This window comes from Zootoca vivipara, chromosome 10 (assembly GCF_965207765.1).
Source record: "Zootoca vivipara chromosome 10, rZooViv2.hap1.1, whole genome shotgun sequence".
Classification (NCBI taxonomy): Eukaryota; Metazoa; Chordata; class Lepidosauria; order Squamata; family Lacertidae; genus Zootoca; species Zootoca vivipara.
The window spans coordinates 31081706-31106092 of NC_142593.1; the positions used below are offsets into that span (position 1 = coordinate 31081706).

The 24387-nt window shown below is 41.3% G+C and overlaps 1 protein-coding gene across 2 annotated transcripts in view; it reads left to right on the top strand.

Moving 5' to 3' along the window:
- The window catches only part of HAPLN1 (hyaluronan and proteoglycan link protein 1), a 64708-nt gene that overhangs the window by 25801 nt on the left and 14520 nt on the right, over positions 1–24387 (top strand). For both annotated transcript variants that reach the window (XM_035100010.3, XM_035100006.3), the window contains exons 2-3: positions 9859–9984; positions 21631–21999. In XM_035100010.3, the coding sequence (XP_034955901.3) occupies positions 9885–9984; positions 21631–21999 (469 nt within the window). In that variant the 5' untranslated portion in view covers positions 9859–9884. The remainder of the gene's footprint in view (positions 1–9858; positions 9985–21630; positions 22000–24387) is intronic.

Below are 24387 nucleotides of genomic sequence, written 5' to 3' on the forward strand. Positions count from 1 at the left end.
CAAGGACCATCTTGGAACTGGGTGTTGTTGTTTTTTAGAAGCCAGTCTGACAGCCTTTTAGGCTAATGGGTGGAGTATAAATGCCATAAATAAAATAAATAATAATGCTGGTGATAGCAAGAAAACAACCCTTTTGCTTACTGTTCTGAAAACAGTTGGAGAATCACTTCAGCTGTAATACATTTTCACATCTACTTAATTGTGGCTTCATCACATTCATATAATTATATATCCCAGAGGCTCTTGCTGGCCAAAGTAAAGCTAGTTTATGGAAGATGGCCTGATAATTTAGCTGATATTTCTTGGGTTTTTAGATTTCCTTTTACAAGTGTATGTGGGGGAACCTGTATGTCTTCACTTAGAAACATCCACAATGTCCCTTGAGTTTTAGGTATAGGGAGAGAAATTTAAATAACAACTACTTTATAATGTTGCTAGTGGAGTATTTTTTCTCAGAAATCTTTTTGTTGTATCTTTCTTATGGAGTTTGGCCAGACATAGCAAAATCTTTGTTATGAATACTTCTTTGTTGGATCCAGCTTCTGTAGGAGGAAGACATTAGGTAGAGATTCATTAGATATTTTATCAAAGTTTCAGGCATCCAAGACACTGTGCAAGTAATAATTGGACTTTGAAGGCTTGCATGCAGAATAGTCTTGAAGATGGTAGAGAGGCAGTTAGAGTGGCTGTGAAATGTTCATGAATTCAGGCTTACAGGACGTTGTTAGGCCAAATCTATATCGCTACAGTATGTTCCTATATTTCACCTATACAAATAGTACAGGCAAGCAAGATGAGCCAAAGCAGATTGCCTAAGGACCAATGTCACCTATAAGTGTTTGCTTACCTTTTCTTAAGAGATCAGCAGAGATCAGAGTAATTTTCTTCTGTTAGCTAATGGAGTAAGTATCAATCCACTATGGAAGCTTCATAACCATAACAAAAAAGAATTCTAACTGAACGCAATACAGCAGTTCAGGGTGGCATGAAGGTAACATGCAGAATCAACATAGGTTTCAAGGCAGGGTTTCATTTGTTCTCACTGCCACTATTTAATTGAATTGGAATATAGATGTTTATGTTTAGCCTGTGTTTCTAATGTTTAAAACATCTTTTGAAGGATTGACTCTCTTCTGTGTATTTCAAAACAACTGATGCGCAGTTAGACAAAAGCAGGCATCCCCCAAAGTGCAGCCCTCCAGATGTTTTGGCCTACAACTCCCATGATCCCTAGCTAACAGGACCAGTGGTTGGGGAAGATGGGAATTGTAGTCCAAAACATCTGGAGGGCTGAAGTCTGGGGATGCCTGGACAAAAGCTACTGAAATGTCCAAGATGTTTTGGTTTTCTAAGCTTTGTTGAGTAATCATGCTGATTTTTGCTGCTTGGCTAGCAATATTTTACCAGGGGCATTTGACTGATAAGCCATGAATGTCATAAGTTTTTATAGAATCCTTTTAGGTTTACAAGTGGAACTTATGAATGAACAAAGCCAAGATTGCTGAATCTGCTAAACTTTTCTATCTCTCTGCTGTACATATAGCCAAGGGTTTATTATCAACACTATCTTCTCCAGTGTCTGTGAAGAGTATTCAATTGCATCTCAGTATCTTGGGTTAACTTACACAGCTTCTCTCATGGCAATGAGTTTTTTCTTATATTTTTAAATAAAGTATCTTTGCTCACTTGACCAGCCAGTCAAGAGCAAAACAGAACCTTGAAAAGAATACTAAAGTATCTGGTTCATTTAATTCAATTTGATGTAGAGGTGTCTTTGTTGAGCTAGCTGGTCCTGATGGCTAAGAAGATTCTTTACTGGCAATAACTGAGTTGGGATCAACTATTCTTCAAGAACAATACTTGCTCAAGAAATAGTTTTCCACATCCTTAACAACATTGTTTGGTTCTTGCATTAGATGGAAAAACATACTGAGAGCATCATTTCCAACAGCAGCTCAGGGTACTTTAGTTTATTGCAGCATTTTCCTTGTTCCTACCTTTGGCTTCAGCATTAGAATCAATGACATTGATTTCTCTATGATGGCTTCCTGGATATAAAGCATGCAGTGCACTTTCTCCATGATTAGCACCAAATCTCCTTGTGGCTTTCTTCCTGTTCCTGGTCAGGCAACTGCAGCGAAGCCACATTATGGTTTTCTCCTGCTTCTTGCTTTGGAGCTTGCACCACACAAAAGACAACAGAGGAAAAAGTCCATAGCTTCAGGCTGTATTGCCTCTCCTGTGAAATCTCTGTGGTCTTCTCAGGTGGAGTGACTGTCTCCCCACATACTTCCTTCCCCATGTATGCAGTCTTAGACTTGTAAAGGGAACCTGGAGGGATTTTGAGGCAATGGGAGTGATGACACAGATGCAGTAGACCCTTTTCTCTTCCTCCTCCTCCAACTTCACACAAAAGAGATGAGATCCAGTCACAAAGATTACCCTCCATGCAATTGATTAGTGCCTTATTAGAATGGATTGTGTATTGTGGTTTTTAAAAATGTCTTGAATTCTTCCTTGAATAGCAAGGCTGCTGGTCTTCTTTGTCTGCAGAACAAGAATTATGATGATAGTAGTCTTGCCTAAAATAAACTAAAATATCAATTCATTAGTCTTCTTTGGTGTGAAGACTATTTACCTCTTATGAACTTACAATATTCCATAAGGGGGCATAACAGAAGTACTTCATAAGACATATGGACAATGGTATAATATACTATTATGATCTTGTGGATATCACATTCTAAAATATAAATATGCCTTCTAAAAGGATAGGTGGCAAAGTATAATAATAAAGACAGAAAAATTATGCTCTGTGGTACTTAAAATTTCAGAGTAGAATCATAGAATGGTAGAGTTGGAAGGGAGCCTGATGATCATCTAGTTCAACCCTCTGCAATGCAGGAATAGTAGCATGAGTAAGGGCTCTGCTCTGTAGTTGAGTGAACCAATGTAACAATTTTTCACTTTGCTAGAATCACTTAATTATGAGAACCATTAACTGAGCATAAATCTCAGAATATTTCATAAATATTATTCCTACTGTGATTCACTGTACTGTATTGTGGGTGGGATTTGCATTTCTATATAAGAAGCAATTTTTGAAACACTCTTAAAATCTTGAGCAAAAATCCTTTCCCTACAATAGCCATCCTTTTCAAAAGTGCTGAATCCTATTTTTTTTTTGTGAAAAATAAATATTTCCTAGAGGAACTTGAATTTCATGTTAAAAGAATGCACTGATGTTTAGTAGAATTAGGTGCTTCTGTAGGAACAAAATGTCACCCAACCGCAAGAAGGCAAACTAACAGCTCTCAACTAGATTAAATATCTAGGCAGGAATTTTAGGCTTGAAAACTATCTGGGAATAAACACAATGAATCAATACAGTGGGACTGTGGACAGCGAGTAAATAAACAACCACACACAATGCACTATTAAAGTATGTCAGAAAAACTTGTGTGCCCTTTCGCTTTTAGAAGTAGGAAAAGAAGTAGGAAAATTGAATTAGGAGAGGTTACAGTACATTATACCCTGGTTATTAGAGAGCCTCATGATGGTTTTAGGAAAGAGAAGCAATGCTACTGAAGCAGCAGATCTTCCAGCCAAAATACCCCTGTATCTGTGTTAACATTTTTATCTTTCATAAAGGCGTTGTCAGGGGGTCTCCCTACAGGGAGCCTCCCCCCATCATCCTGACCAGCACTTCACCCAGCGACAGCGCTAGCAGTGGGTCAGGGGGAAGCGGAATGGAGGAGGGAAGGCTCAGCGAGGCATCAGAGCCCTGGCAACGCTCTGGGGAACAGACGGTGGAGGAAGGGCTCAGCGATGTATCAGAGTCCATGCACCACTCTGACCAACTGGGGAGGAGGGACAGCTCAGGGAGGCATCTGAGCCCAGGCACTGCTCCAGCTGGCAAAGGGAAGGACGGGCACCGCTCCTTCCGGCGCCCGAATTGAGGTGTGCGCCCAAACGCAGGGCGAGGGGGCGGTGTTTCAGGGTGCCCAGGTTATTATGCTGGCCCCGAAGCCGACGTGTGCCATTGCCAGGTTCTGAGAGTGACTAGGAGGTCATGTTTTCTGCTATCTCTGCACTGTAAATAGTATGCACAATAAAACCTTTAAAGACACAACAGACTGGAGTGTCTTTACTCGGGAGTAGCCACACCAACTCCCTGACAGGTGTCATTTCAAAATTTGTCCGTGGTGTATTAGAGTTACCAAATCAGTGCTATACAAATTATCAAATAAAAACAAGTGTTCCTGTTTCTCCACCTCACTTCCATTGTAAAATTAAGAGTGAAGTCTAATAGAACGGTTTGTGTTCATGATTGACTCCAAGAGTAATCAGTTTGGATGCAAACACTAAACTAGTGGATGCAAATAACTCTCCCACATACCTTGCTCCTGAATGATCACATTGTCCATAACTGCTTGTGCATCTGACTAAAGCTTGTGAGAGTGTTGTGGAGCTGTTTAGCAAGATTCACACAATGCATTTTCAAATATATGCAGCCATTATTTTCTGATTGCAAAATGTCACTGTGTAGACCTGAAAATATCTGCACCAGCATTACATTATATCAACAGGCCGTACTTATTTTGGTTATTACTTCTACCACACAAGTGCTGAATTGACTAGGCGGCATCGTATCGCCTGCAATAACTGAATGAGGAAAATCCCAGAGCAGTCATGATGTGGATTATAAGGCCATCAAATGAAAATCAAAGCTGTCGATATAAATTGCTACTGTCCTCACAAGAAAAAACTGGCTTTCCTCCATTTACTTTCCATGCTGTGATTTTATGAATTGGACATGCAGAAAATTTACAAGAAGTTTTTTATAAAAAGAAATCCATCCTTAATTTTATAAAAATTAAAAGCGGATACAACTCTAATGATATATTGACTGAGTAAGTGCAATGTAAGACTGCCACTCGATAATTAATGGTTAAATAGTAAACATGTTATAAATGGTAACTCCTCTTATATGCTGGTTGCAAACCATGGCCTTCAATTATTATTCCGTTTCAAATTTTCATGCCCAGAATGTGTTGTCATCAAAGAAAAGAGGTGGTATTCAACTAAGTTTTACTCAGTGTAGACCTACTGAAATTAATAAAACCTATTTCAGTCATATTCATTAATTTCTGTGGGTGTATTCTGAGCAAGGCTTGTTGAATAGCACCCAAGGGAAATTAAAATAGAGATGCCAAGTGATTTGGTCAAGGTCAAACGAAAGGAAGAGGAAAGATCTCAAACTGGTGCTCAAAAAATTGTAGACCTAGTATGTAATATGGCCAATGCATTTTGTATTTTCAGGGGTAACATTAATTTTGCATTGCCTTTTTCCAATGGCAACACTGGTCTGATAAAACATCATTTGAAAAAGCATAATGAATGAGCAGCTAGAGAACTTTCCATTGGAAAAAAGTGTAAGAGTGTAAGCTGAATATGGGTGTAATCGACGTATTATACCCCATAATCAACTTCCAATTTTAAGAACACCAATTTAAGGTGTTCTTGCCTCTTCTTTTTATTTTTCTATTCTTTGGGCCAACTCCAATTTTCTTTTTTGCTTGTTAAAGCCACCCAATGTTATATTTTATTTATTTATAATATTTATGATTTGCTCTTCCTCCAAAGGACCTTAGGCCATCAGTTAAAAAATATTGAAACCCAGTGCCCTATCTACCTATTTTCATTGTCTATTTCTACCATTCTGGAAATGCAACCAAAAAAGTAATCCAGGTTTCAATGTCTTGTTTAGTCTGAATAAAGACTAAAAGAGTTCATCAGAGGGGTGTAATTCATCCTACTTATCTTTTATTTTTAAAAAATCAAACTCCATTAGCATTGTATATAAAATATTGTGTCTACTGACATCTCAGTAACAGTGCGATGAATCTTTCCCACAGTAAATCAAAACAACATATAGAGGCAAGGACCATTTAATTTGACTTACATAATTAGCAAGCAAAACAGTTTTCCTTGAGCCTGTACCTGGAACTTTACAAAACGGTTTCTGTGCATTTGCTTGCAGATACAATTTTTCTTGAACTATGCATGTGCTCATGCAGGTGTAGAAGTTGTTGTGCACCCAACCAAATCGTGTGTGTGTTTGTCTATGACAACTTGCATGGAGTAGCCTGCTTGTATAATCTACATCAGTTTGTGCAACTTGTTTTTATGAGGGGAAAGACGTTCCTCATGTGCAGAAGTTATTTGGAAAAACAAGGGCACTTGAGACATTCTACAGACTTTCCATAGATTTCTGAGAGCATAGTGATTGTAACACAAAACAGAATAGTGTGCAGAAATAAAGGGAGAGGTTTTCTACGTCTCTAACAGCCCTTGCCCATTATCAATTCAAGCAGGAATGTATCCCTGGTAAACATATAGTGTCACAAATCTATCTAGTTTGGCATGCTCCATTAAGTCCTTGAAACCCTCACTGTGTTTTAGACCCTCTGTAGCCATCATTGGCATAAAAAACAGTGACTGTAATGGAAAATGAGACTTCTTTCAAACATTGTGTCTCTTGGCAAAGCAAAACCAATTAAAGCCAATTTATAAAATTGTAAAACTTTTCCTACAGGGGATAGTGAGTCAGACCTCTTGTATTCATATCAAGGGGACCTTTGGAATATGCTGCCATCCCAAAGGTTTTCTCAATTCTGTTGCAATTCCTTAGGCTGCCAGTCAGTCGAGAATGTGATAAATAAATACGACCTGCAGCATCTAAAATAAACTAGTGCTGATTGATACGTTCTTGAGAGAACCACTTCTGTTCTTCTAACAGTCACAAGACAGTTGGAACTGTCCTAAAAGAAGTGGAGGGAGGAGAAATTTGGGGTATTTATTGCATGAGGATTTTGTTTGTTTGATTCATATCCTGCCCTTCATCACATGTGATCTTTGGGCAAGTCACAGCAATTAAATACACAATGTGTAATTACACACAAAGAGAATGATGCTATTATTGACTAATGACAAAAGGGAGCATCCCCCAGGACCAGGGAAAAGTGTACAAGATGGGCACACCATACTGTCTCTTGCACACACGGCACGCAAACACTGCTCCTTTTCTCATAGACCTCAAAGATATGTCTTCCTTCCCCACCCCTACCCCTTAGGGCTGAGCAATATCTGGTTTCCCACATTGTGATATATCACCAGCTAAATATTGCAATATACCAATATATTACAATGCCTGAAATAGCGATAGAGCTATGTTGTGACTTTGGCTGGCTTCATGGCTTCATGGCTTCCCCTGCATCATGATTTTTGCCAGCACCTGCTCTTGTGATTCGCTGCCCGCTGCATGAGGCAGGGGTAAGCTGAGCTGGCAGAGTTAACATGGGCTGCAAGAATAGAGAGAAGCATCAGCAGGCTTCACGGTTTTTCCACATTGTGTTTTTTTTTTTGTAACCAATGCATACACACACACACATCGCGATATATTGCCAGGTCGAAAATTGTGAAACTGTTATCACAATATGGACTTCAAAGTGGTTTTGGATGACCCACCTGTACATTTCTTCATCTTTCTCTGCCCAATTGCATCTCCCCCTCTGTCTGACAGAAGACACATGCACACAAACCCCACATACATTGCTCTGTCTCTCTCTGGCTAAGCACGTCTCTTTTAATCACAGAGCATACTTGAGCACTCCAATTCAGATAAGCCCCTCCATGGATGTCAGGAATACACAAAGGTCACCAACCTGGCCCCTGTGAGCTTTTGTGCACCCTAGCTAGGTGAGTAGCCATATCCTATACAATAAAGTCCCTGTGTCTCTGCGTCCAGTCCCTGTGTCCCTGTGTCCGCACTAATGCGCATGTGCCCCACGGACACAGGGACTGGACGAAGAGGCGGGACGTACACACGCACATGCTCTCCCCACCCCTCTGCCTACCGTTCCCCTGCGGCGGAGGACCAAGATGGCGGCATCAGGAGCTCGGTCCGACTCCCGCCGCGGGCCGTGGCCCCGGAGCCCGATGCCGCCATCTTGGTCCGCCTCCTCCTCCTCCTGACAACCCTACCTGGCCCGTGGGAGGAGCGGCAGGGCCTTCCCTCCCTCTCTGTGCTCAGCCGCGGAACACGACGGGAGAGCGCTTTGTTTAATTGCGTTCCCGGTGCGCCCCACGGCCGAGCGCAGAAAGGGAGGGAAGGCCGCGGTCCCGTCGCACCTCTAGCGCCCGTTTTCTTAACGGGCTGAATGAGACTAGTATATATATAATGTGACATTGATGGAATCTTAGACCCTACGGCTCAAATAAACTGTTCCCTCCTCTTTGTGGAATGTTGATCAGCGCTAGGATCAATTTTCTGTCCAGGACTACACATACATTATCCCAACTACCGGTACTCTATACACATAGCATTGGATCAGGGCACTTAGCAAAGTGGACAAAATCATTGCACTCTATTGGTTGCCAGCTGCAGCTTTCTAAGTTTTCCTAGTACCAGATATATTAAGTAGACAGGCTTCTACTGATGCAGCCGGTTCCCCAGAGGTTGAAATGGAATTCATATTGCCTCAAGACTTCCCTCTGTAATTTTTGCTCTGCGCCCAGCTGCTGTGAGTTACAGTGATTACCGCCAGTGCAGCAATGCTGCCATTATGCTCCTGCAGCAGTGCAACATCATAGATTGGCTCAGGGTGCCATTGCAGTGTACAGGCCATGGCATCCTATTGCAAACAGCCTTTGTTGTATTTGCAAGATCAGCAGCTCATGTTAGCCTGCAAAACAGCTGGGAGCGAATGCAGACATAGTCTGTAAAATCTGCACTAGAATAAGAGTCTGACGGAGCTTCTTTGCCTCCAAATTTAACGAGGCTTTGATCTGTAATTTTGCTCTGCACCCCAAGTGCAGATACGCCCTAAGTTTTGATGCAGATTGTATTGGCCTTGTTCTTTTTTTTATCTGCTGAATCTATTCTGGCCACAATACATTATTTCCAAGCACATTTGAAAAGGACAGTGAATGCCTAGTTATGAAAATGATGCCTCTAGAGAACATGACAGGCTGAACCTTCTGCATCAGAGCCCTTGCATTTTGTGTCCTCTTATCTATTTTGGGTCTTCATTTGCCTAATTACTACTCTGAGGCTGGCAGAGATTTCCCCTGCAGCGCTCAGCAGCTCTGCTGACTGCAGAGACCCTACCTGGCACACAATTTAGTGCGTCAGCATTCTAGATAGAAATGAATGAAAAATCAATCAGGGCAACTGCAGTGGCAGCACATGCAACTCTAACCTACTTTGTGCATGGTTTCCAACATTTCACTGTAGACTCTAAAATGGTAAGTGTACCTGAAATAAAGTGTGCCTGTATTGGTCAGCCTCTATGCTCCTTAGGTTTGACGAAGACATCACACCCTACGCTAATGTGTGTGTGTGTGTTTGTGTGTGTGTGTGTGTGTGTGTGTGTGTATGCAATACATACTATATTGGAGAGATATAGAACATGGTTGTTTAAAGAAAATAAATAGAATAAATTCAACAAACCCAAGTCCACTATGCATTTAAGAATCACAACCATTGCTTATTTTAGCATTTGGAGAAGATGATTGCGTGCTTTCAGTTCTTATTATACTTTTAATGGACAAAGTTATTCAACTGCAAACATATCTCAATTAAGCATCGGTTAATAGTCTCTGCAGCTAACTCTCTAATAAGAGGATTAACTTTAAAGTGCTGCTCGAAGAGTCACTCGCTGCTAACTTTTCAAGCACAGTGGGTTAAATTTTCATAGAGCAATGAGAAAACGATGGGCTGTAACAAGTTGTGCATTGCATCACTGTTAAGCTTTCCAAATTTCACCAGCTTCTTTGTATGTGGTACTCTTACAGTAAAGAAGATTCCTGGGCTATAAAACATGAAGAGTCTACTTTTCCTGGTGTTGATTTCTTTCTGCTGGGCTGATCATCATGCTGCCAACTTCACACTGGACCATGACAGAATTATTCACATCCACGGTAAGTTAAAAAAGGAATTTAAGCTGCACTTGTGATGATATGCTGAAATTTTATGACTTGCATCTTTTTTTAAAAAAGAAAAAGAAAAAGATCAGATAGCTTGGTGCTGTACTGCGTTATTATACTCTGAGCAATGAAGCCTGCTTTTAAATCTGTACAGTAGTGCATTTTTTTCAGTGTGCAATCTAATGACGATTTTTGAGACAGAAACAGTATTTGTTAAAATAAGAGTGCATGCATATTGAAAGAAGCAAACAAGCAATTAGTTTAGCCAGAAAAGTATTTGCCTTACTGTAGAATAAATATGATCTAAAACACATCATATAAGCAAAGACTTCCCTTTCACAGGTAAATGACTGGTTATTAAGACACTGTATTGAAAAAATGAGGCATCAGTTGAAAACTCAAGCAGTATAAAAAGTGCCTTACCTCAACAAATAGATGCTTTCCCCCATAGCTTTCTTTCATATACAGTGGTATCTTGTCCCTCTGCATAATCCTGTATATCCATTTGAATTCTAAAGCTTACAGCTGGCTGTATGAAGCTTTGAGGCTGCAGTGCAATGCAGCTGTTTTCCAGCTCCAGTTTTAGCAGTTGAGGGTCATCCTGTATGAAGCAAGCCAAAACATTTATTTATGCAAAAATGACAGGCAGAATAAAATACATCTATAGCTTCTCTCATTTGTATACAGTAAATTTTGACAACTTAAATAATGCAGCCTATGGGTGACTTTTAAAGTTTGGAGGTTCCATCCAATTTTTTTTAATATAAAAAACACCAAAAAAACCCCACAGTGTTTGCACTTTTTATAAACACGCACCACACTACATTTTGACACCAAGAAGGGTTTAGCATTTGCAGTCGTCTCAGTGAAGATTTCAGGAGCTGAGAGTCTCCAGGCACCAGGCACTATCTTCAAGGTCAAAAAAGAAATTGCACCGGATTGGTGTGGTAATGGAAAGTGACACTAGAAAGGAGTGCAAGCTGAATGGTTAAAAGAAGGTGTAAATCAAAATATAAAAGCAATGGCCTTTTTAGTGTGTATTAACTGGTTCATTCCGAAGAATTTAGCTCTTTCCTTTGCAGGTGTTGTCTAGTTGATAATATTTCTTTTTGGACCATAACTTCATATCAGCACATGCCTCCTGAGCGAAGGACACTTTCTAAACACTTGATGTATAACATATTTTTAAATATGTTGCTTTTAATTTGTTAGTTGTAGATGCGTTACTTATACCTCAGAGCATGTCCTCACTACGAACTAAAACCATGACCTTCTCTGAAGAAATTAGGGGAGAGGTGCGCAATAAAAGGCTTTGCAAGTGACAGTACTTCTATTTTAATTCTATCAGGAAACCTTGTTGCCTCTTTGTAATGTCCCTTTCAAGCAGCAAACTACTGCTGAAACCTTGGTTAGTAATAAAGCACAAAAGAGCTTCTTCTGAAGCAAACCTACAGCAGTTGGAATTTATCTGGTAGTATTCCCAGTGGCAATGCACAGGTACAAATGCAGAACTTTCAGCGTGTCCATAAAACTTTAGTTCTCACACCATTCAGCCCCAATCCTGGGGCACTATACCCTTCCGCCATACAAAGGGCTTCTGAAAAAGAAACAGAGTGGTAGACCTATTCTCTCTTTTTTGTGATTCATGGCTCTCTTGCACACACATTGCTAACATTTTAAGCTGTCCATTGACTGACACAGAGGTTGAGCTAAATAAAAGAATCTAGTAGGAGAACATTGTAGCCTACTAGGATTCTCTCAGTGACTGGGCTTTAAGATGACCAAACTTGAATAAGCACATTTCAAAGGAAGACAGCAGTGTGAAGCCACTGAAATCCAATTCATCAAGAATGCCAGGCACTATGGGTCTAAACAGAAACAATGGTTTCCTGTCCCACTATCAATGTTAATTAACAACACCGTTAAGCAGATTGTGTTATCACTTATCATTGCTGTTGTGAAGGGACATGTCTTTATTTTAATTGAACTGTGTGACATTTTCTGCATTGCATTTCCCCCTGAACTTGCTGCTTACAATCCATGTGTGCTGTACCTGGAACTGGGGTTAACACTTTCTGTATCTGATGAAGTGGACACAAAAATTCATGCCATTCACGCCATTAAAATGTGCTAAACTTCCATGTGCCACTTGTTTGCTAAACAAAAAAAGGGTGTAAGGGCAGCTTAACAACAGACAACTAACCAAAAGGAAGTAGATCTTAGTGGTAGGAAGTGTCAGAGAATAAGCCAGGGGAGAGTAGCCTAGAACAGTGTTTCCCAACCTTGTGCCGCCAGATGTTTTGGGACTACAACTCCCATCATCCCTAGCTAGCAAGACCAGTGGTCAGGAATGATGGGAATTGTAGTCCGAAAACATCTGGAGGCACAAGGTTGGGAAACACTGGCCTAGAACAGTGTGCTAATATAGGGAAAGACCAGCATGATCAGATGCAAGAGAAGGCAGGGCTCCAGATGTGGTGGAATAATGACCACTGAATGTTGCAGCAGCACACAAGTGAAATCTTCTCTTTAATAACTTGCATCCCTCAGTTTTTAGCATATGCCGCTTCGTAATTTCCCCAAAGTACTTCTATAGTGTTGTAGATTCTGAGAGGAGTTTGTGACTAGGTTCTAGCCAGTGGTTTTTCACAGCATAATTACAATTATTGTGGGGTGTTTTTGTTTGTTTTTTGTTTTTGTTTTTTAAAAAGCAAGATTCAAATGACAGTGAGCATTTAAAAGCAAGGGTGGACAGAACAATCCTATGGTCCAGGCATGTCACATGGCTACTATGCATGGGTAAAGGTATGGGTAGGACCAGATAAAATAGTCATGACCCAGTTCTCACCTTACAAAGTCAACAGGGTGCCAACAGCTGCAGAAACCAATGCTAATATAGCAATCCCAGCAGACATTCCCACCACCATCCATCTTCTTCAAACTTTCACAGCTGGAAGTTGAAGTAGTGTGGGTGTGAAAGGGCTTTGTTACCATCCCTGCTACAGAGGGCTATGGCATCATGATGACATCAGGTGATTGGCAGTTGGGCTGCCCCACCCAACACAGGGGGTATAAAGATCTGGTCCTTCCATGAGCAAAGGTTCTCCATCCCTGGTCTAAGGGGAAGGGCTTTGGTGAGCTTTATGGGGAATGTAGGTTGGCAAGTTGTAAGGGTTGGAGATGACTTTGGTGAGGAGAGAGGAGGCAGGATGGCTTTGGCAATGAGTAAAGAGATGGGCTTTTTGGTCAGGGGTTGGGGTTAGATAGGGTTTGCAAGCAAAGCAAAGTGAGCAGCAATGGCAGCCCCTAGTTAATGTTCATTTGGAGAAATGGGTGGGATAGATTTTTACAACAACAGCAGCCTGCCATTTTAAACAGTTTGCAGTTGCTAAACTGTGGATGTGTTAAACAGTTAAAGGATACAATGTCTTTCTTTCCTCTTCCATCTATATTTGTATTTACAGATAGGATCAGTTTAATTTGAACTCGGTCTGTTCCATCTGACATCTAGATCTCCAGCTAATGAGAGACTGTGTATCAGAGGCCCCATCTGGCATTAATCCTTGCAACAATAATGTGGAGAGTGGGGAGGGAAGTCTGATAGGTTTGGGAATAGCAGCATAGATAGAAATAAACTAAGCAGACTGAAGAAGCCAAATGAATATAAAATGATTTTGCTGACTGGGCATCTGATACCAAAAGATTCTCAGTTCAGAAACATGGCAAAAGAAACCCCCACAAAATTAAAAGCCGTGAAGCTGCCCTCCCAAGGGAGGCACTAGCACTTTCCAGGAGAGACACAACTTGCTAGTATGTGGCTTGACCAAGACATGTGATGGAGTGTCACACACTCACCAGACTTGAAATAACTGTGAATGGACTGTGTGATCCATTTCATTGAGCACTCTCTTCACTTGTTCTACACAGGGTATCCTCTACTTAAAGAACCCCAGAGCAATGTTGAGCTCATCCTTTGAGCCAGGGCACATCTAACAACTAACTGGGTTTAGGCTTCAGTGGCAAGCTAAGAATTCTGCCTGCCCTGCATCTCATCTGCTCCCCTTTGGCACCCACCTCTCCTCAGCTCCCCTTCACCTAGAGTCAGCATTATGGGGGACCATTTCCAGCCTAGATTAAGATGACTCTAGAAATGCTTCTTAATGACTTTGAGAACCAGGTACACTTACCTGGGAATAAACTTCTTTTAAGATGGGGAAAATACATCCAGGTCGTTGGGTATGCCACTTAAGAGCAATTTATTCTGTTTCACTTCATGTTTCATTTGTGATCCCAAGTAACCCACAGTCTTTTTAAAATTAAAAATTAAAATATCTTCTGCAAGCAAAAGAGAAGTTTGGGTGTGGAAAGGTGAATCACGCAATTTTACTTTGTTAGACTCAATTTTTATATATTAAGGAAAGTTCAGTTTTTTATCAGACAGCATCAGTTGTTCACAATCCTAACCTGGTTTGCACACCATTTTAAACTATAATTAAATGAAAGTACTGGTGCACCCTGCTGAATTTTTAAGTTCTGGGAACTTGGCCATAGCCTGACTTAGCGTTACATCTGAACTCAAGTTTGTGGTGTTTTTCTTCAAACAAACCATGAGAAGTATCCAAGGTTTATTCTTGGTTTAGTTTTCATGGTCTGTTTGAGGAAAACAAACCACAAGCCCAGGTTTGGATGTAACACTAAGCCAGACTATGGCTTAGTTGACCGTGCAGCAGGAGTGGAGGGGGAGAGAAGCAGTCACATTATCAGCAGTGTGCACCAGCCTGCTGCATGTTCACCTTTAGTTTTGTTTACCTGTGGTTTAAAGTCCCTCTAACCTGAAAGACCCAGGTTCAAATCCCCAGCTAGCCACTATCAGCATAACCTACTTGTTGTGGGGATGAGAAGAGGGGAAAGGTTGAATCATGTATGCCACCTTGAAATGTTGGTGGAATTGTGAGATAAAAATATAATTGATGGTGTTGACTATTTTTTGGTAGAAAGTTCATTCATGCAAAAATGTGATGCCTGGATACTTTAGCCCAAACAGCAACCATGTTAACTAATTATTTGAGCAAATGTAATTACTTTAGCCCAGGCATCCCCAAACTGCGGCCCTCCAGATGTTTTGGCCTACAACTCCCATGATTCCTAGCTAAGAGGACCAGTGGTCAGGGATGATGGGAATTGTAGTCCAAAACATCTGGAGGGCCAAAGTCTGGGGATGTCTGCTTTAGCCACACAAAAATCAATTGGACCCAAAATGGTTCATGTTCCAAAAAAAAAAAAAAACCTTCCAGTCAGCTTGAAATATTATGATAATATTTGCCTCTCAGTAATGCAAGTTTTTGTTGCAGATGAATAAGTATTTTTTCAGGATCCAACTGAGCTCAATATAACAGTCACAAAATGTAGGACAGTTGAAAATAAACACTCATTAAATAGCTAACATGGTCATACATCTTTGAGCTTGGTACATGAATTCAGTCAAAATTACTGATTTATGCTGGTGCTGTCTTTCTGAAGCCAAAATAAATAATAAACAAAAATCCAAGCACTTTGGCTGCACTGGTCTATATATGTCAAACAATAGTGATAAAAAGTCTAAGCACATTATAAACTTACATGTAAGTTTTATAAAAGCTTAATTTTCATGACTTCGCCCAAATAATTCTAGAAATCCATGGTAAAATGGAATGATCATTAAACTAGTTTAAGGTTTAGGTCTACATGGGAGTAAAAACCCCATAAACAGTGGGACTTACCTTCAGGGTAGACATGCATGGGATTGTGCATAGCTTGTGTCAGACATGCCCTCTCAAGAGTTTCTGAGAGAAACATTCTGTTTCCCCCTACAGGATTTTTTCCCCAAAATGCAGCAGGTCTAGGATGTCTAAGGGTTGTGGAAGGTTCCTTTATCTTAAGAAAATGTGGACTGTAATGAAAACTACAATTACCTAGCATAGTGTTTATATAAAAAAATATAGATTCATTTCATGTATAGACTATTAAAAGTTTTTGCCCCATATTATTTTTCTACCAACAATCTAGAAGTGTTTGGGAAACTTTATATCTTAATCTCAAAGCGTGACAGTTTTCATATCAGCTTGTCTCTTTTATATACGTTGAACATAAATATCGGTTGAATTTTTTTAAAAAAATGTAAAACAGCGATCCCTGAAGCTTTTAATTTGTCATGTTTCTTGTAGCACAGTCTTTTCCTCTGATGCTAAAAATTTCATTAACCCAAATTGTTTTATAAGTATAGTAGTACAGTAGATAAATATATGTGACTTCTGCTTCTCCCCCCCCAAAAAAAAAACACACACCATGTTATCCATGGGCATGCATGGGTACAAGGAATGAAATACTGCGGAATTGCTCATCTTTTAGAAACCAGTCTGAACGCTTTGTAGTTAATTCCCAGACATATATCATGCTGCTTTCATTCCTTATTCCCATCAAATATACTTTTCCTGCTGTTTTATTGTTTCCTTCCTAATCTGGTGTGCAGATTTCTAGCCTCTCTCTCTGTAACTGAATATGGAACACTATTTAAGTGACTACCAGCTTTAGATGCCTCCCCACTCCAGGTCCTAAATCGAGAATGGCGAACTTGTTGTTCTCCAGATGTTTGGACTAGAAAGCCCATAATCCCTTACCATTGCCCGTGCTGGCTAGGGCTGATGCGAACTGTAGTCAAACAATATGTGGAATGCCACATGTTCCCCATCCCTCTCCTAAATTAAGAAACTTTTTTCAGGAGTCAGTTTCTCAGTGGTACATGTGAGAGCCACATGGGTGTGCTTTTTCCTCCTTAGCGAAAACACTTCCTTTTCAACCATTTTCAGGCTGCAGTGAGATCACCATTTCTTTTACAGCATGAGGATGTGTGATGATTCACTGGCTTGTCTTCCCCAGTATATGTAATGCTAAGAGACAGTTGTGTCTGCGGCCAGGGTTATTGTTTTCTTTGCAAAATATGTAAGAGAACAGGGATCAAAAGGGCACTGGAGGAGAGTTACTCTACCAGCTGGGCTGTGTCATTTTCAGCTTTGGGTATACCACTGTTATCCCCAAGGCAGGAACATACCGTGAAACACTTATGATTCACCAACTACCAAGGTTTTTGCAACTATTGGCCAACTCTTCTGAACATGTTGACATGCCAGTAACCAAAAGTTTGAAGTCTGTTATAAGGCATAAATAAATCCTTTGCTAGTAATTGTCAATACATGAAGTTTGAAACAGAAGAAAGATCTGTTGACTGGGTCTGTTTTGGATGTCTTTCAAAATAGTTGCACCCCGAGGCCCCCAAGCCCTTTCCCAAGTAAATAACTTCACACTGACACGTAATTTTGGTTTAAGTTAATGGGCAAAATTTAGGCCACAACTTTATTGATTACAGCAAAGTGAGTGGCAATGGCTTAGGCATTGACAACAGACTATAACTGACTCCTGCCTCTCTGGCTGGTAGTCTGAAAGGGTAAACACCAAACAAGGGAGCAACATCAATGAAGATCAACTGAAGCTCACCCCGGGGTTCCTGTGGTCCTGGCATGGCCCTAGCCCCTCAAGCAGACTTCGGATGAGATCCAGGACCCTCAGATTCCTTATTCATGGAGGGGCAGGTGATGGCCGCACCTCCCCTCCCACACACTTCGTTAAGCCAATGCATAACCACCAAACCGTGCCTCAGCCACGTCGTGCTGCCGCTTTTATAGGCCCCTAACCCACCAATCACGCCACCCACACTGATTGGCTCAAACAGCCTGATGTGATTGTGGGGCTATACTGACAAGGCCTGGACCACATCCAGCACCTTCAACCTGGCGTTGGTTGTCTCACCCAGGCCCCTTGTTAAAGAGGGTCCCATATACTTATTTTTGTTTGTTTGTTTAAAATATTTCTAGTCTATTCTTCATTACTAAAATCAATCCAAATGAAAACCAAGTATTGGGGTAGGAGAGCTGGAAAAATAACACACATCTGGCAACTAATGTGCCCCTTGGGTTTCAAATAGTGCGTGGGTAGACCACTCTAAAAAGCCCAGGACACAAATTTCATGGCCCTCTAGCAGCTACAGTGGCTCATTTATCAGAAGTAATGTATTTGGCATTAAATCTGGAAGTGTATACTCTACTCAATTCTGATCAAACTAAGCCTCCTAGGGCAGATATTGTGCCACTGAGTTATGACTCTTACCCACAAAACCACTTTTAGTCCTGTGCCAAGCAATGAAATTACGTTCATATGAACATAATTTCATTGCTTGAAGATGCATGGCAGTTGAAGACTTACTATGTAATTATAATATGATAACTATGTATGGAAATCACATGTTGCTGTCCTGCTACTGCTTATGTCAGGGGAAGTGCTATAGGCACACAGTAGTCTTTCTCCTTCCAAATGCAGTGGTGGAGGACACCTTCCTTGCTAACCACCCAAAACTTTGTCTATGAATTAGAGCCTTTAAATCTGGATGAAAAAGCAAGCTTCATATAAATGCACTCCATATAAATGTACTTTATACCATCAAAAAATTAATTTTATGCAAGGTCAGAGTGATAGTCATATAGTCAGTATTTCTCATAGTAGTAGTAGTAGTAGTAGTAGTAATAATAATAATAATAATAATAATAATAATAATAATAATAATAATAATTTATACCCCGCCCATCTGGCTGGGTTTCCCCAACCACTCTGGGCGGCTTCCAACAGAAAAATAAAATAAAATAATCTATTAAACTTTAAAAGCCTCCCTAAACAGGGCTGAAATCAGATGTCTTCTAAAAGTCTGGTAGCTGTTTTTCTCTTTGACATCTGATAGGAGGGCGTTCCACAGGGCAGGCGCCACTACCGAGAAGGCCCTCTGCCTGGTTCCCTGCAACTTGGCTTCTCGCAATGAGGGAACCGCCAGAAGGCCCTCTGTGCTGGACCTCAGTGTCCGGGCAGAACGATGGGGGTGGAGACGCTCCTTCAGGTATACTGGACCGAGGCCATTTAGGGCTTTAAAGGTCAGCACCAACACTTTGAATTGTGCTCGGAAATGTACTGGGAGCCAATGTAGATCTTTCAAGACCAGTGTTACGTGGTCTCGGTGGCCACTCCCAGTCACCAGTCTAGCTGCCGCATTCTGGAGTAGTTGTAGTTTCCAGGTCAATCAAAGGTAGCCCCACATAGAGCACATTGCAGTAGTCCAAGTGAGAGATAACTAGAGCATGCACCACTCTGGCAAGACAGTCTGCAGGCAGGTAGGGTCTCAGCCTACGTACCAGATGGAGCTGATAGACAGCTGCCCTGGACACAGAATTGACCTGCGCCTCCATGGACAGCTGTGAGTCCAAAATGACTCCCAGGTTGCGCACCTGGTCCTTCAGGGGCACAGTTACCCCATTCAGGACCAGGGAGTCCTCCACACCTGCCTGTCTCCTGTCCCCCACAAACATCCTGTCTTGTCAGGATTCAACCTCAATCTGTTAGCTGCCATCCATCCTCCAACTGCCTCCAGGCACTCACACAGGACCTTCACTACCCTCACTCGTTCTGATTTGAAAGAGAGGTAGAGGTTGGTATCATCCGCATACTGATGAACACCCAGCCCAAACCCCCTGATGGATCTCTCCCAGTGGCTGCATGTAGATGTTAAAAAGCATGGGGGAGAGGACAGAACCCTGAGGCACCCCACAAGTGAGAGCCCAGGGGTCTGAACACTCATCCCCCACCAACACTTTCTGAACATGGCCCAGGAGGAAGGAGCGGAATCACTGTATAACAGTGCCCCCAGCTCCCAACCCTTCTAGACGGTCCAGAAGGATGTTATGGTCGATGGTGTCAAAAGCTGCTGAGAGACCCAGCAGGACTAGGAAACAGCTCTCACCTTTGTCCCTAGCCCGCCGGAGATCATCAACCAGTGCGACCAAGGCAGTTTCAGTCCCATGATGAGGCCTGAATCCCGACTGGCTCCCGAGCAACAACTCGCTCAATCACCTTGCCCAAGAATGGAAGATTTGAGACTGGGTGATAGTTGGCCATATTGGCCACATCTAAAGATGGTTTTTAAAGAAGCGATTTAATAACCGCCTCTTTCGGCGGGTCTGGGAAGGCTCCCTCATGGAGAGAAGCATTCACCAACCCATGAAGCCCATCGCCCAGCCCTTCCTGGCTAGCTTTTATAAGCCAGGATGGGCAAGGATCAAGGAGACAGGTGGTTGGTTTCACTCGTCCAAGCAGCCTGTCCACATCCTCGGAGGTAACAGATTGGAATTGATCCCACACAACTTGACTAGACAGACCTCTAGCACTCCCCCGCCCTGGCCCTGCTCCCATGGTGGAGTCTACCTCTTCTGGAATCTGAGTGACTTTATCTGCAAAAAATTTTGCAAAATCGTTGCAGGAGGTCATAGGATTATATTGTTTTACATTAAGCTCTAAATATAAGCAAGCAATTGAACAAAGCATAAGAGTTCTGTGCCTTTGCATGCTATATACAAAAAGTTGATTTAAAAGTCCATGTCCTTGAGCCTAATAAAGCACCCTAGATAGTGATCTACTGCTAATGGAGACCATTTGGGAAGGACAAATTGTTTTTGGAAAGGGCATTTTGTCTACACTTGTAATTGCCCCTTAATTAAAGGTTAAGGACTGTCATTTCTACAGAGAGGAGGAGGAATTCTCAGTGGGAAACCCTGAATGGGACTTCTTTGACTACAAATGAGAAGTTCTCAATACTCTCTTTATTACGATGTGTTATCATGCTTAAGCGTTTGTGTCATGTATTCACTAGTCACATTGCTGTGCCTCGGTTTACTCAGATGTAAAGGGAGATGCTGCTGCTGCTGCTGCTGCTGATGCTGCTGATGCTGATGCTGATTTATTTATACCCCGCCCATCTGGCTGGGTTTCCCCAGCCACTCTGGGCGACTTCCAACAGAATATTAAAATACAATAGTCGGTCAAACATTAAAAGCTTCCCTAAACTGTGCTGCCTTCAAATATCTTCTAAAAGTCTGGTAGTTGTTTTTCTCTTTGACCTCTGGTGGGAGGGCATTCCACAGGGTGGGTGCCACTACCAAGAAGGCCCTCTGCCTGGTTCCCTGTAACTTGGCTTCTCACAGCGTGGGAACCGCCAGAAGGCCCTCAGCACTGGACCTCAGTGTTCGGGCAGAACGATGGGGGTGGAGACACTCCTTCAGGTATACTGGGTGGAGATAAATAGTATAGTGGTTTGTTTGTTTTTAAAGTATTTTTGTATTTGGCTTCCTGTGCATTGTGTGACTTGCCTCACTGCTTTAGTCATATGGAACATCTGCCTGCACACACATTTAGTTTCCACTTTATCTTCATGGCATATCTGAGTCTGGACTCTGGTATCCCCACCATTGTGCAGCTTGCATGTATGTTCCTAGACAACAAGTGGGTCTCTGTAGCTCTCCAGATATTAATGAATGACAACTGCCATCATCCCCAATCAATCACCTTGCTGATTGGGGCTCATGGGAACTGAAGTTCAATAATGCTTGGAAAGACCATAGGCTACGCACACACCCACAACCATGCGCAGGAATGCCACTTTTTAAAATTTGTGAAATGTAGGATAGAATGCCAAACTAATCATTGTTTCTTTTCTTCCCAATATGTGATCAGAAAATGGACCTCGCCTCCTTGTGGAAGCAGATCAAACAAAAATCTTCTCACAACGAGGTGGCAATGTTACACTGCCATGTAAATTTTATCGTGACCATGGATCATCTGACTCGGGATCCCATAAAATTCGGGTCAAGTGGACCAAACTCACCTCAGATTACCTCAAGGAAGTGGATGTCTATGTTGAAATGGGATATCACAAAAAGAGCTATGGGAATTACCAAGGAAGGGTTTTCCTGAAGAAAAGCACTGAAAACGATGCCTCCCTTGTAATCACAAATATAATGCTGGAGGATTATGGGAAATACAAATGTGAAGTGATTGAAGGTTTAGAAGATGACACAACTGTCGTATCTTTGGACTTAGAAGGCAAGTAGTCCTGGAATTGCTGGTTGTTGTTGTTGTTGTTGTTGTTGTTGTTGTTGTCGTCATATTTCTTACCTACCCTTCACCATTAAGCTGCAATATCAAAATCAGTTAAAATAATTTATACTCAGAAGAATAGGATAGCCCATTATATATACTTCAGCATATGTTGAAAGATATACAATGAAGATGACAGACACACCTTTTGGAGACGTTGTTTCACAGCTTACATACATAGAACTCTTTAGAAAATTTACAATTTTAACTGCTGCTAAAGCCCCCTACTTCCACACCAGTGTGCCAATGTATATCAAGAACCCTGCACTAACTACTTCTGTAATAATATCTGCAAGGGCAGATATCATGAACTACATCATATGCAGTTTGATTCTTAGTCAAACAAGGTTATGTCACCTTCATTAAGTGGCTTAGATCTAGTGCAGCAAGAGCTTTTGTAGGGATGCATTTGAAGAATGCCACAACATTCTTTGTCTTGCTGTTTGCAGGCTAACATGTCTGCCATTCTTACCATAATTTATTTTTTTCTCTTAGAAAATATTAACTTTGAATCTGCTTCCCAATTTTTAAAAAAAAAACGCTAAAAGTTGACATGAAATCAAGGTGACTTGTTTTATTTAGCCATGAAATTATCTTATGTCTTCAAAAAACAAACAAACAGAAAACACACACATACACACACACACACACAACACAAGGAATTTAAGCGACTACAAGTTCTCTGTACATGTTAATGTTGTGGCACATTTCATTTTCTGCTCTGTCAACACAAGTTAGTTATAAATCATTTTAGTAATAGTTTAGGATTTGTCTGTGATGAAATCAAGTTTTGGTCTTGGTACATTTTTAAGGGAGTGTCTTTTGATTTGTGTGGTGAACTCAGCAATTACAGGAAAGTGAGTTATTTCTCCCGCATTGAGTCTGGTCCACCAACTGCAACAAGCACCTTGTTCAAGCACCTTGTTTTAGTTGCCACATAACTGACACTGAAGAATACATGGTTGTGCACAAATGGCTTCTCTATATAATGCTTTTAAAAATACATTTTCAGTCCTCTTTTGGTATCCATTCATATTTATCTCTGCATTTTTACTTTGTGTCCCTTCCAAAAGAGACTAAGGCTGCAAAGGCCCCCAAAAGGAATGAGATGGAAGCTGGTGGGCTTCTAAGAACAGTAAGCTCTCTTAGTCCCCTGCCATGCCCCCAAACCACAGCATTATTTCAACATGCTTTTGAGCATGCTTAGACCTTTCCCTCCTCATTACCTACAATTTCTAAAAGATTTTAAAATCCAAAGCCCATAAATTCCTTCTGCCCTGCTGGTAGAGCCAGGTAGGGTATTAAATGAGACAATTAAACCACATTTCTCCTAAGGCTTGCAGCTGAAGTCACCATATTTGAGATAAAAATGACCATAGCTTTATCAGAAAGCATATACTGTGGTACCTTGGGTTAAGAACTTAATTCTTTCTGAAGGTCCGTTCTTAACCTGAAACTGTTCTTAACCTGAGGTACCACTTTAGCTAATGGGGCCTCCCGATGCCGCTGTGCCGCCGCTGCGTGATTTCTGTTCTCATCCTGAAGCAAAGTTCTTAACCCAAGGTACTATTTCTGGGTTAGCAGAGTCTGTAACCTGAAGCGTTTGTAACCCGAGGTACCACTGTATGTAGCTGGTTTGATCTAGAAAAAAGGGCATCATTCAATTATATGGCAATCATACTTTCCTCTCTTCTCTTTACATTCTTCAGGAATGTTTAACTTCTTGCCATTGTTATGGAAATTTATACTTGAACATGCAAAAGAGTTCCTTTAGAACAATTCAGCAAAGCATTATCTTTTAGAACAATTGAGTTTCTTCCCTGCATGACACTTGCACACAGTCTTCAGTTGCCTGATAGAACAACTGTAACCGCAGATGAAACTGTGAATCAATAAGACAGTTGTCCCTAGATAATGGTCTTATTGGATGATGCTTGGCGGATTGACAAAAACATTTATTTCCAGGAAGCTGGACAAAACAGTTAATCATTCCTATGTAACTTCACTCAAATATAGCCAGCACGTGTAGAGACAAAGTCAGAAAAGTTAAAGCACAGAATGAACGCAGGCTTGCTAGAGAGGTAAAAAGCAACAAAAAGGGCTTTTATGGGTATGTCCGTAGCAAAAGGAAGAACAAGGAAACAGTGGGGTCACTTAGGGGAGAAGATGGTGAAATGCGAACAGGGGACAGAGAAAGGGCAGAACTCCTCAATACCTTCTTTGCCTCAGTCTTCTCCAAAAAAGAAAACAATGCCCAACCTGAAGAATATGGAGCAGGTGATTCAGCAGGGAAAACACAGCCCAAAATAAGTAAGGAGGTAATACAAAAATACT